At 31.1% G+C, this 14,924-nt stretch overlaps 1 protein-coding gene across 1 annotated transcript in view; it reads right to left on the reverse strand.

Annotated features, from left to right (window-relative positions):
- The window catches only part of LOC145332548 (uncharacterized), a 186,734-nt gene that overhangs the window by 116,903 nt on the left and 54,907 nt on the right, over nucleotides 1-14,924 (reverse strand). Inside the window, exon 5 of the mRNA XM_080177550.1 lies at nucleotides 3,373-3,458. Within this exon, the coding sequence (XP_080033676.1) occupies nucleotides 3,373-3,458 (86 nt within the window). The remainder of the gene's footprint in view (nucleotides 1-3,372; nucleotides 3,459-14,924) is intronic.

Raw genomic sequence — 14,924 nt, forward strand, 5'->3', positions numbered from 1 at the left:
GAAATAAGTCACTTTGTGAAAACACTCTTTTTTGAATTGTAAAAAACTGAAATGAAACGTGACTTCTAATTGGTTCAGACTTCAGAATAATATGTTTTATTTTAATGTTAAATTTCTTCTATATAAATTATTGTTTTAGAAAAAAATTATTTGCATCGAACAGAGTAGAGTTTTTATTATTGTATTGATATAATCTGAATCACATCAAATTGTTCTGTAAGAAACAATTTAACCCCAAACTAAAAAATGCTTTTGCTTCCATCAAAATGATCACAGCAACATATAAAATTGATTTTTAAATCCCCCAAAAAAAGTTTATTGGGGACTTAATTCAAATTTGGGCTCTGCAGTCTGATTCTACTGGTGTCATAATATATTTTTGATATATGATAAAAAAATAGGTTAAAAACAGTTTAACATTCTTTACTTGGAGAATTCGAGCTCGATTATAGACGTTTATTTCCTATATAGATCTGTCATGGATCTTGATGCAATACAGCAGGCCGTTTTGTACATGTTAAAAATTAGAAGATTTCATTAAATAAAAGTAATCGCCAATATACTTAGTAAATAACATATTTTTTGGAGCACAATTACTTTTTAATATGCTATTTTTTACCACTATCGACCACAGTTAGAAAAAAAAAACAGGCTTTATGATAACTGCAGATTAAAACATATTTAACTTTGCTAATGAGGACATTTTTATCTTTTTTTTCAAGGAACTTTAGTATATAAGGCTATCTTTATTTTATTTTATCTTTATTTCTAATATTTTACATACATTTAATCTTTGTGTAAAGTTTTCGTGTGTTAATATGGTATTTATTCAAATTCTCACTTTATTTACATACAATAAACTAAATTTATGCGAGTAACATCCTAGTAATACTGAATAAACCCGCTACACCCCCCCCCCCCCAAAAAAAAAAAAAAACGTGCTATAAAATCAAGGATAACACAGAGTACGATACAATGATGAATAACAAAGTAACCCTTTTTGAAATCAAATTATTTTTTGAAAAGTTTGAACACTAATACTGGATAACCCCCTTCAAACCACCATAAAAATAGTATATTTCGTGCTGTATACAAGTAGGAATCTTAAGGGATAAGACAAAATGCGATAAATTTATTTACATATCCGATGATGATAAACAAAGTCAACACATCTTTAGTTTACAATTATAGGTTTAAAAGGTTGGAAACTGCAAGATTTAAGTACCGAAAGTTTTTAAGCCAACGAAAGAGAGAAGGTGTTTATAAAACTTTGGGTACAATTATATTTTTCAGTCCAATATACCCTCCTGCCCAACCAACCAACAGGTCTAACACAGCACAGAGAAGCGACGCAGTTATATATAATAAACACGTATAAGGAAGGATTTTAAAACAAATAAAAACCTTTTTTTTATGGAAATTGCATATTATCTGCTTAGAATAAGTATGCTGAAAAAAAGATAAAGATACAAGAAAATATTTTTAAGGCAAAGGAAGTCTTACATTTTTGTGTAAAAAAATAAAAAATGGTTACGATACACAAAATTTTATCAAAACATACACATAAAAATCCTTTTACTTTATAAATAAATTAACGACGACGACCCTTAAAGGCCTCCAGGGGTACCTGAGGTGGGGGGGTTGGAAAAGTCCCTTCCCCCTTTACAACTTTAGTTTTACAAAGACAGAAAATTTTTTGAGAAGGCTGTATTTTTTTTCTAGAGGCGAAATCTCTTCGGGGTGCATGGTACCATCTCCTTAAATAGTTATAAACCTTCTAAGGGCCTATGAGAAGCTACAGTTTAAAGGAGAACCATATCGGTTCGGTACAGACAGACAAATAAAGATCATCTTATTTATTAAAAGGATTTATAGAATAAAAATCTCCTTGCTTTTATATTATGCAAAAGATTATATTTATTTTGCAAATTCATTTTGCGGTTTTTAAATAGTTCGCAATTTTGGTTACACCATCATAATTAAAACTTAGTTATGATTTGCAAACTTTGAATTTAAATAAATATTTATTATATTTAATATTGAAACGATGCAACATTAATTATTATCTTTAATACAAAGTAGAATGATGTCTGTCTGTCTGTCCGTCCGTCCGTCCGTCTGTCTGTCCCTTAAGATCTCGGTAACCACTGAACCGATCTGATTCTGCTCTTCAGGTAATATGCCTACTGGTCCTGTGGTGGTTTTAGGCTATTTTCTTGAATGATGAAAAGATTGAAAAGAAAGCGTTATGGGAAACCCATAAATTTATGGTTCGCAGCCCCAAAAGATGTTGTTTTTCTGTTTTTTTTTCGAAATAAGTGGTTGCATCTCCAATTTTTTTTAAAATTACCTCTTGGAGCAAAGCCCCTAGAAGCTAGGGGCGAAGCCGCTAGTATCATATATAATTTGATTGATAGTCTAAGGTTAAACTACATCATAACAAAAGATGTTAAATTTTACAACATAATGATAATTTGATGTTAATGATAATGGGTATGGGGAAGGAAGGGACAGTAGATTGTAGATAATAAAATTATAGATGTATAATCACGACAACTACCTGCCCCAAGTGGCAGAGACCTCTTTCTTCTGTTAGCAAATTGCTTTGTGTTATTTTGAGGGGACTCGGCTATTTTTATATTTCAGACGCTATTACCTGATTTTTAATAGGTGATATGGTCCCTGCCTCGAGGGAAGGGTTTAAATGGTTCCAGGACAAACGCAGGAGTCACAAACGTCGGAGTGGACAAACGCAAAATATTATTATAAGTAGGTATTTATATACAGGTTAGGTTAGGTTAAGCTATGAATATACAAATAAGCCCCCCCCCCGCAGGGGTTATGCATTTAAAAAACCTATAATATGGTTTAAAATAGGTTAGGTTAGGTTAAGTGTCCACTCCTGCTTTTGTCCACTCCGACGTTTGGGACTCCTGCGGTTGTCCTAGGACCGTTTAAATTTTTAGAAAGAGTAACTTTGTTTATCATAATTGGGAATGTAGATTAATTATTAATCTTATCCCTGCCTTTTAACAAATTTATGGACGTCACATTTTTATGGAAAACAACAATAACAATAAAAAGTGATCAAACGTTGCAAGAATTAAAATAAAACTAAAATGCTTAGGGTATTTATCTTTAGATTATTTTTAGTTCATTTTAGTGTCTCTATTATCCTAAAGAACCGATTTTTGGTAACGAACACAAACATAACCACCAATAAACTTATTGGTTACCTAACTTGTATATATACAAGTCCCCAAGGCCATAGGTAGAAATGGCGAGAAAACATCAAAATAAAAGATTAAATTGGTGGAAAAAGTGAACACTAGATGGCATTTTTTCAAAAATGCATAATAAAAAGATACTTACTGCAGACAGGTACAGAGTTGGTCCAGGTTCCATTTTCCGTACACTGGCGGCTACCAGATCCTTGCAGTACAAATCCAGCTCCACATCTGTGTGTGTGTGTTCAATTTTATACAGTCTGTCAATGGATTCATTATTGCTTGAATTTTACACCAGATTTTCATGTTCTGTAAACAAGTGAACTCTGTAGCGGGCTGAAATAGTAATCTCCCTCATCCCCCCTCTTAACCCCATTCCCTCCCTTCCTGCCAGAAAATGCCAGGGTAAATTGCAGCCATACTGAAAAATCATGTATAACATAATATCTCCTCGAGGCTAACAAAACTGGTTTTAATGTTATAACTTTTCATTTTAATGTCCACGAAAACCTGTCTGCAATACAATGCGATAAATAACTAATATAAAGAGCTTTATTCACGATACCTTCTGAAACTGAACTTAAGCTAGAATAATTTTAAAAACTAAAATAAAATGTATTTATTTATTAAATTTTTGACCTAATTACTTAAATAATCTTTAATTAGAGATACTTAATTTAATGTTATAATCTTCTTTTCCAAATCCTAAAAGTTATGGTGTGGTGTCTTATATCAAATATTTTATATTAATCAACAGAAAAACAAGGATGTATACGTTCAATGGAAGCAAAGCTGTTGAAATTTTAAGGAAAATAACAGCAAACCTTTTTTTTAGATTGTAAGAGAAAGAAAAAAGGGGAAAAAAGCTAAAAATAAAGAGTAAAGATGAAGATTATAACACTAGAACATAAGATACAGATAAAAACATATATCCTCAAATAATAATAACAGGATGTCTGACTGTGTGTACCAGAGGATCTAGCTAACCGCTTAAACGATATGGTTCTTTTTCAAAGTGAAGCTTCTCATATGTCCAGGCTTGATTTGAATTATTTTAAAGGCCCTACTTTTTCTTTTAATATCTAAAATTGAAAGTGAAGGGTCGACATCCGCCCTCCCTACCCTCAAGTGCCACCAGAGGCCCGTTAACGCCAATTATAATATACTAGCGGTTTCGCCCCTAGCCTCTAGGGGCTTTGCCCAAAGAGGTGACAAAAAAAATAATATTTATTGTTTTTAGTGAGAGAATGTTGCTATTCTTTCATTCAAAATAAATGCTGGAATGAAAAATAATAAAAAGGGCAGCCTGCGGCAGCCTGTACCAGAGCAAAATAAAAAATAAGGGGGGGATTTTTTTGTTTTTGGGGGGGTTAGGGGTGTCTCACCCCCCAAGAAAATAGCTTAAAACCACCACAGGACCAATAGGTATATACCCTCAAGAGTAGAATCCGATCGGTTCAGTGGTTACCGAGATCTTAAGCTTCAGACGGACGGACGGACGGACGGACAGACAGACAGACATCGTACTACTTTGTATTATTGATCAAATTTAGAAAATACAACTAGATAGAGAAAGCAAGTATGTCAAGTCACCAAAAACATATATTTATAGAGATGGTTCGCAAATAAAAAAATAATAATGAGATATTTTGAGATGGAAAAGTATCAAATAACATAAAACAGTCTTTAATACATTCATTAACTTGCGACTATGCCCCTTGAGGCTTTTAGGGGCTCTTGAGGCATGGAGAGGGGGAAATCGAATCCCCCACTTTAAATTTTAGTTTTCTATTAGGTAGGTCGTGGCACCCTCCCCCAAAAAAGTTCTAAACCTTCCCAGGAGCTATGAGAGGCTACACTGTAAAGGAAAACCATATAGGATCAGCGGTAACAGAAATCCTTCGGTAGACAGACACAGATCCTGTTAATTTTTTAAAAGAATAGAACAATTGGCCTTGAAATGAAAGCTGGTAAATATTTGAAAAAAAGGGTTGTAGCTTTTTACATGCCATTGTTGTTTCCTTCCCAGAAATTGATAATATTTCCTTTTATTATTGTTTTGTATCAAAACAGCTATAGTATAAATCTTCTAGATAAACTTTGTTATTTGATATTATACACAGTATAATTGGCAAACCAGTCAGAGCTGAACATATACAGCAATAAAATAACAGAAATTTCAGTATGGACTTGAAACCAGTTAATTTCCGCAGGATTAGAGATGGTTTTCAGTCCTTCTGAAAAATCATGTATAGCATCGTATTACAAACAATTTTCCACGAATATTAGAATAAAATAAAAATCTTTTCGTTTTATTATCCGCAGAAAGCTGTCTATATTCCGATGCGATAAATAACAAATCCAGACGTTTTTTGTAGTGTTTTACATCAGGTTAGGTTAGGTTATACATGGGGTAAAAAGTACCGTGGTTATATGCCTTATTTTCAATACGTAGATAGTGCTGCGGCTTTTTTCGCGCAGCTACATATCCTTTTTCTCATCCTTTCTAAAGGAGTTCAGGGAGGGAGGGAACATTAGACTATAAATTACAATGGAACCTAAAGTTTTATTAGCTCAAAAAATTGCATTGAAAAGTTGATTGTTGTAGTGTCCAAACGTCTTACTAATAATTGTAATCTGCTGGGGTAACTTTGTTTACACTCATTGAGAATGTACACCAAATTATCGTCCAATGTTCTATCCCTTAAGATCCCTGCTTTCTAACACACACACACACACACACACACACAGAAACACACACATACACACACACACAACTCAGATACATATTTGAAAAGTTAGTTATAAAAGTTTTAAAATGAATGGTTGGTATCATCAAGATTGATGAAGACAGATATTAGTCCAGGCCAGGGATGATTAGGGGATAAGACAATGGGTGGTAAATTGATATACATCCCCAATGATGTTTAACAAATTGACCTGAGGTGGATTCTTAAAAAAAGTTTGCCCCACTAATCGCTTAGTGGGGCAAAATTGTTTTCGTGAAAAATCCTCCAAAATCACATAAAAAATCTACAAAAAATAAATAAATTCTTATTTTAATAACCTTTCTATGATTTTTTTAAATTTTTGTAGATTTTTGATGTAAGTTTGGATGATTTTTCACGAAAACAATTTTGCCTCACTAAGCTATTAGTGGGGCAAATTACTTTTAAGAATCCACCTCAGTTCAGAATAATAAAATTATTGGTTAAAAAGTCTTAAAACAACCAATCAAAATTCAATTGATGTACCCAAAGTTTATAAGCCTACATATAAGATAAAAAAGTTCATAAAACTTTGGGTACCAGTGTCAATTACAATCCAATGCCCCCTCCCTCCCAACCTGAGTCCAACCAAAAGAGTTAGATGTTAGACAGACCAAAGCAAACAAAAAAGTGAAACTTTATATCGACTAAAGTTTAATTATGGAGAGTCATAGGTATAAAGTCTTGAAATTAACTGGAAAATACTATTACTTTTGTCTAGGAAGCCTTTTATTGGTTATGACAGGGTTATAAATAGACGACAAATTATCACCAATTATTTTAAACAAAATTATCCCTTCTGAATATTAAAATTAGTGGTGGAAAAGTTTTGATGGTAACAATAAAGTACTCAAATTATTTAAGCTAAATAATGAGATAACATGTTTTTAAAACTATGGGTACAAGTGTAATTTACGGTCCAACAGCCACTCCCTCCCTCTCTGACAAAACCTTAATGTCTATAGTAGTGATGACCAACAAGTAAATTGCCAGAAGCTAGACTGACACTTTTCACCAGGCTAGGATATGAGCATAAATCAATCATGTCTGATAAAGGACCCAAAGAATTTGGCATATCATTGAACGATTACCGAACTAACAAATATGAAAGAACGAAAAATTGAGAATGTAAAAGTACTAAATTACTTTTTCTTGATCCTAAAAGTGTTTTTAAACTAAAATACAAAGTTATAAATCCTGTATTTTTAGAAATTTTTAAGTGGCAGTTTAAATACTCCAACATGGTAAAATCCATGGTTCTTATAATAACGTCTGCCGATCTATTTTTTTATGTCTGATAACAGAATAGTCATTAGAGCTAATAAAAGAATTAATGGATCTTAAGGGATAAGACAATTCATAAATTGAGATATTGATGTACGGCCCTAATAAAAATAAACAAAATTACCCCAAAATTTATAAACAAATTAAAATTTGTGTAAGAGATTCGATAATGGTAGTTAAAATCAAAATCTCACAAAAGTCCTCGAAGTTTTTGGCTACCAGTCTAATATACATGCCCTGGTTCTTTAGAGAGGGGGTGGGAGCATAGGTCTATTTATGACACTAGTCCCCAACGTTTTCTTATTCGCTCAACAATTTTTGAATTTTGATTGGTTGGTTCATTAAGTTGAGTATCAAAACGTTTTAACCACTATCTGTAATCTACAGAAGGGTAATTTTGGGTATCATCCATTAGAGATCTACATTAATTTATCAGCCATTGTCTTATCCCTTTAGATCCCTGCTGAAGAACTGTATTAATTTGGCATGTTGAATGATTGGAGAGATAAAATCCCTCTGTTTATTAAATCATCATTAGAACAAAATAAATTGGCTTCTTTTAGGCCAAGGTTACAACAATTTGTTAGAAGCAAAGCTACTCTATAATTACATTTGTCTTTCCATCCGTCAATCCGTATAGCTATTAAGAATTTCAGATTTTCTAGGCTGCTATTTGACATTGACTGTTTTTTTTGTAAAACGTATATAGTATACAACTTCAGTCTTTCAATCAAGCTCCATAAGAGTAAGACATTAAAAAAATTATATGTAAAGATTACTAAGTTTTCTAATAATATCATTGTTTAATCTAGTTTCTTTTTTACCTTTTTTATGACCACTAAATATTTGTTTAAAAACTCACGAGCCATTTTGTCCATTTGCTTTGTACTTCGCTACAAATGGATGTTGTCATCTTTGTTGTTTTATTTAAAAGTAATTGAATGTCTGTTTGTCTGTTATGGTCTAACGAATCTGTATTACAGCAGTATTTATGAAATGTCCATCTGTATGTACGAGCACGTTTACAAAAAATGGGATTTTCTCAACTGCTAATAAAGATAAGCGTCTGATTTTTCAAAGATCCAAGAATTTTTCATTCAAGCTAATGTTAACATCAATTGATGTGTTACTTAAGAAATAATTGTTCTTTTATTAACTTAACAATTAACATTCATAGAAAATTATAATAATGAAAATGAATTCTAAATCTGACCTATATATAATTTAAACAAAACTCTTTTTCTGTTTCTTGATTGCAAACCTATTCAGGGATAAATATATTTTGGATTTTTAAAAATATCTTCTTCCAATTCTATTAGTAATTTTTTTTTCAAAACTGATTAATAACCGCTGGATAAAAACTGAAAAATCATGTATATCATGGTATTACAGACAATTTTTTACGAATATTAATAGAAATATCTTAAAATTAATAACAGTTTTTTTGTCCGGGCCTTAGGCCTCTTGGGTTCTAAAAAAAACTGAATTAATCTTATAATTTATCGTGTTACCATCCATAGAAAGCTGTATATGATAAGATGCGATAAGTTACTTTAACTGCATTATCATGGATACTTGAAAGATAGGGGAGAAATTTATTTGCCATTGTCCTTCACCTCCCTGAAAATACTAATTTAATATTGGCTTTTCCCAAAACTTGACTAACTTAATAAATTAAAAGAAACTTCAATAAATCTTAAAGAGTTAAGATTCACTAAAATATGCAAAATCCGTTTGTTTCTCTTTCAAACTTGTCATGTCGTATCAGGAAATAGAATTTAAACCCGAGACGGACTATCAGACACAATAATGTGTCAAACTTAAAAAATAATTTCTATTTGTTTATGCTTAGTTGTATATGATTCATTCTTATAATACGAGCGATGAATTCATTGGACGATATACTTTACCAAAAGCTAGCCTTACCCTAAGAAATTCAACTATCTATGGCTTACATAAATATATGGAAGAAAGAAATAAAAGAATGTGTAAACATTCCAACTAATAATATGGCTAGATTGATTCTCCTTCTGATTGGTCGAATTTTCAGCGTAAGCATCTACATACAAGATGTACCAGGTACTTAACACAGAATTTTACTTTTGAGAATTGGAAGGTTTATTTATCAGCCATTGTCCTATCTGATAGAAAAGTCCAAGGATCTCGCCTACCGCTGATCCTATATGGTTCTCCTTTACAGAGAAGCTTCCTATTGGTCCAGTGAAGTTTTTTTTTACAATTTTACGGATTATCCATGCCTCCCAAAATTAGTTTTTTTTACTTTTTTTATTAGAGTCGAATGACAGCCCTCCACCTTAAGTGCCACTAGAGGCTCCTATGGCAGTAGAAGCTAATTTCTTTTTTTAAAATAATGTACTGTAAATGCTTTAAATGTTAAAACTGTTAAAAAGTTAAAAATTAAACATAAGTTATGTGCACTTAAATTTAAGTGTCAAAGTTTGTTTCTTCCATAAATATGAAAATATTTTAACTTTGTGAGGGTACAAGAATGGGACAATAAACAAAATATAAATCTACCCCCCGAAACTATTAATTTAATTTTATCTTTGAGTGTTTGTAAATTTTTCCAGTATGGCTTTAAAACCGATCAATATCCTCTAGATTTGAACCAGTTATCAGCCATACTGAAAAATCGTGTAAAGCATCGTATTACAGACAATTTTCCACGAACATTAAAATAGAAATCATAAAATTGATACCAGTTTTGTTAGATTTGTCGGCCCCTCAGTTCTAACAAAACTGGCTTTAATCTTATATTTTTTCATTTTCATGTTCGCGGAAAGCTGTCTATAAAACGATCCGATATATAATATTATCTTGTATATTTATTAAGGATCTAAAGGGATAAGAAAATAGATGTAAAAGTTTAGACACTGCTAGTATTTATCAAGATTAAGCCAATGAATTTTTTAGCCTTTGTCCCCTCCTTCTTGATAATTCTGTCAATTTAAAACTTTTTTGTGATACTATCTTTTTTGCCGAAAAAAACAGGTTAGCAATTTTGAAGACCCCCAAAAAGTGTTTTTGTAGACAGCCTAATAGAGATTTTATGCAAATGAACTAAAAATATATAATTTATCATTCGCTCTGGAACAAGGATTATATATCTACAGTTTGAAGGAAAATATTTTAAGCATTTTACTTTTAAAATTGTGAGGTCTACATATAATATAGCAAAGAGTTTAATTGAAAAAGTTCAGAGAAAACAGACAGGGAGGGAATATTGGTCTCTAAATTATATTTTTACCCAACGTTATATTGGCACGTACTCTTGATATTTTCCTAAGATTGATTGGTTGGTTCAAACTATCAGTGGTTTAAGTTTTCAAAATAGCTTTTCAACCCATGATTTTATTTTACAGTGGGGATAATTTTGTGTATCATCGATAGGAATGAACATTTATTTCGCGCCTTTTTTCTAAACATCCCTGAAAAGCCTTTTAATTTTCTGGTATTTCAGTATAAATACCCTGCAATGCAATAAGTACATAAGTTGTGATGGAGTAAGAAAAAGGGGTAAAGTTCCTATTATTCGAATACTGTACCTACCCCCCCCCCCCTTACTATAAACATATTAATTTTTGAAAAATTTGTTTAGTTATTATGTCAATTATCGTTATATTCATAATTCGTCAGTCATGGCCACTTTTGTTTAATTTCTTACAGTCTACATAAGTAATTGTTAATTATTAGTCGTTTTTATGTCATTATTTACCTCTTATATTATTACCATATTATCGCAATAAAGCCCCAATGTATGATAGGAACTTTCTGGTGGTTTTAGATATTTTACCCTAATAAAAAAGTTATTTTTTTTGCTAAACTAGATATAGAAAACAAATCATACAACCACAGAAAATATTTTTTGCAAGGAATAAGGATGATTTTATGCAAATATAGCGATATATTAATTTTATCATTTTTTTAACATTTAAGTTTCTAAAAATGTATTCTAATGTTTTGTTTTTTATTGGTCTGCCACGTTCACTTATTTGTTGTCTTAAAAAACTTGGGTAAAAACTCTTTATCGATTATATCAAAATAACTTAATCATACTTTTATTCAAATATTCAAACTTTTTAAGCTATAGGTTTCATTTACAGAGGGGATGTTTTGTTTATTAACATTGAGGTTGTACAATAAACATCAATTTACTTCTATTGTCTTATCCCTTAAGATCCCTGCAATTTACAAGGAACGTGTAGTGAACTATTTACACATACATACTATACTTATAGACTAGCTTCGCTATTAAAAATTCCCTCATTGGTATATAGACGAAAAGACGAGGGATCTAAAGGGATGATACAATGCCCAATTTATTGATGTAAATCCTCAATGATAATACACAAAATTACTCCTTCTTTAGATTAAAATTAGTAGTTGAAACGTTAGAAGACTCAACCTAATGAACTAACCAATCAAAATTCCCTAACGTCCCCAAACTTGTTAAGTAAACGAATAATAAAACGTTATTTTAAAACTTTGAGGACTAGTATAATAAACAGCTCATTGACTCCTCTCTTTCTCTGCGAAATGACGCTAAAATACATACAAATAATCTGGCGTTCAAGTGAGCAAGTATACATGAAAAGAAGGTAAAAATTTTAGGATTAAAAGAATTAATTGGAAAAGTTTTAAATTCATTCCTATGTTGGTAATGGGTGGGGGGGGGGGGGATTTGTTTGAAATAGTTTTAATGTAGCGTTCATTTATCTTTAGGTGTAGTAAAGTATTTATTTCCCCTTTATAAATAGTGTACCTACTTTATAACAAGGCTAGGTACGTACATCTGTTTTCTTAAAAAAAAATTTTGTGACTGGTACGATGGGGATTTTTATAAAAATTTGGCATATCTCTATTCACAAAGCGGTTGGACTGCTCCTTAAATATTTTTTTATTCTTTTATTTTTATGTTACATTAAATGCTTAAAATCAATTTGTAGAATAAAACCAGAAATAAATGTTATGTGTCAAGGTGATTTAATGTTTTACTACCTATGGATGACATTACTCTTTTTTAAAGTTTAAAATGGCACATATTGTTTATTCTTTTGACAGCTTCTAACATCTAAACTTTTTTCAAAGTGTCATCGGTGAATTTTTCAATTAACAATTTCAATTTCCCTACCATAAAAATTAGTATTCTTTATAGAAAAGGGATAAGAACGTGGACGATATATGTATGCATATTTTACACTCCCAATAACAATATACAAAATTACCTCTCTATAGATTAAAATTATTTGTTGAAAACTTTGGACGCTGCTAGTTTAACCAACGAATCCAGAGTCCAGACCCTTTTTTTATATTGCCATATCTCTGTATCCATGGTTAACATATCTGTTGATATAAATATGACAACATTGTATTATCATATCTTCTCATGGTATGTTGCCATATCTCTGTATCCATGGTTAACATATCTGTTGATATAAATATGACAACATTGTATTATCATATCTTCTCATGGTATGTTGCCATATCTCTGTATCCATGGTTAACATATCTGTTGATATAAATATGACAACATTGTATTATCATATCTTCTCATGGTATGTTGCCATATCTCTGTATCCATGGTTAACATATCTGTTGATATAAATATGACAACATTGTATTATCATATCTTCTCATGGTATGTTGCCATATCTCTGTATCCATGGTTAACATATCTGTTGATATAAATATGACAACATTGTATTATCATATCTTCTCATGGTATGTTGCCATATCTCTTTATCCATGGTTAACATATCTGTTGATATATATATGACAACATTATATTATCATATCTTCTCATGGTATGTTGCCATATCTCTGTATCCATGGTTAACATATCTGTTGATATAAATATGACAACATTGTATTATCATATCTTCTCATGGTATGTTGCCATATCTCTGTATCCATGGTTAACATATCTGTTGATATAAATATGACAACATTGTATTATCATATCTTCTCATGGTATGTTGCCATATCTCTGTATCCATGGTTAACATATCTGTTGATATAAATATGACAACATTGTATTATCATATCTTCTCATGGTATGTTGCCATATCTCTGTATCCATGGTTAACATATCTGTTGATATAAATATGACAACATTGTATTATCATATCTTCTCATGGTATGTTGCCATATCTCTTTATCCATGGTTAACATATCTGTTGATATATATATGACAACATTATATTATCATATCTTCTCATGGTATGTTGCCATATCTCTGTATCCATGGTTAACATATCTGTTGATATAAATATGACAACATTGTATTATCATATCTTCTCATGGTATGTTGCCATATCTCTGTATCCATGGTTAACATATCTGTTGATATAAATATGACAACATTGTATTATCATATCTTCTCATGGTATGTTGCCATATCTCTGTATCCATGGTTAAAATATCTGTTGATATAAATATGACAACATTGTATTATCATATCTTCTCATGGTATGTTGCCATATCTCTGTATCCATGGTTAACATATCTGTTGATATAAATATGACAACATTGTATTATCATATCTTCTCATGGTATGTTGCCATATCTCTGTATCCATGGTTAACATATCTGTTGATATAAATATGACAACATTGTATTATAATATCTTCTCATGGTGCTTGGGATATTTATACTAACAGATATTTACTAGCTCATAACTACTCTATAACTCAATATAAACATGTTCTACCATTCGATGACATAGAAATATTTGAGGTTAGTTTAAAAATGATTAATCTGTACTATAGTATCCACACTTTTCCACCAATAATTATGTTTTTCATTAAAATGGGGCTACAATAGTTTATTGTCCATTGTCCTATTTCTTAAGATCCTTACCTACCTTTCTTATCCTGAGATACTAACGACTGCGCCCATAGCATTTGGGGCTCTGTAATGGTAATGGATAGGCTCAGGCAGAATAGAAGTAAAATAGCGTAAAACGATTCTGGGATCTAAGTAAGGTCTCCAAAAATGGGTTACTAAATAGGTTAGCAAGATTATTAGAGATAAACAAAAAAACTTTCCATTTTTCTAGATTATTAGCTTGTTTTTGCTAATTAAAGGCATAATAGTTTTTGTAAGTAAACAAAATATCTTTTTTTTAAATTAATGCCTAAAATTGTAAATAAACAGGTAGAAACAAAAAAATATTTGTTGACAAAAACTTCTAGTTTAGCATTTTTTAAAAATCTTATTCCTCATCCCGTATACGTATACGTATAATCAAATAATAATCATATGACTTCTAGGAGCTAAGCAATAAGATTTTCAAAAGGTTTGTGTAACAAGTATCAAACTTAAAATTCAAGGAAAAAACTGCATTTTTAAAACTAGTATACTTCAGAGGATAGCTCAAAAACTGATAATAGTACAAAAACGTTATATACCAATATGAAAAATAGAGGTTATAAGCTTTCCAATGGTATGCGTAGCATTTTTCTACCACTTCTAGGTGCTGAGCAATGCCATTTTTAAAATGTCTGTATATTTTTTGCAGGATTGCCAGAGTGCATTTTAGGTTAAAAATAGCTAAAATCTTTTTCCCGGATTTTCTCCCAAGAAGGAACGCTTTTGATTTCGTCGTTTGCATTTTTCATTTGTC

This window comes from Acartia tonsa, chromosome 11, assembly GCF_053477335.1.
Source record: "Acartia tonsa isolate MP-2025a chromosome 11, ASM5347733v1, whole genome shotgun sequence".
Lineage (NCBI taxonomy): Eukaryota > Metazoa > Arthropoda > Copepoda > Calanoida > Acartiidae > Acartia > Acartia tonsa.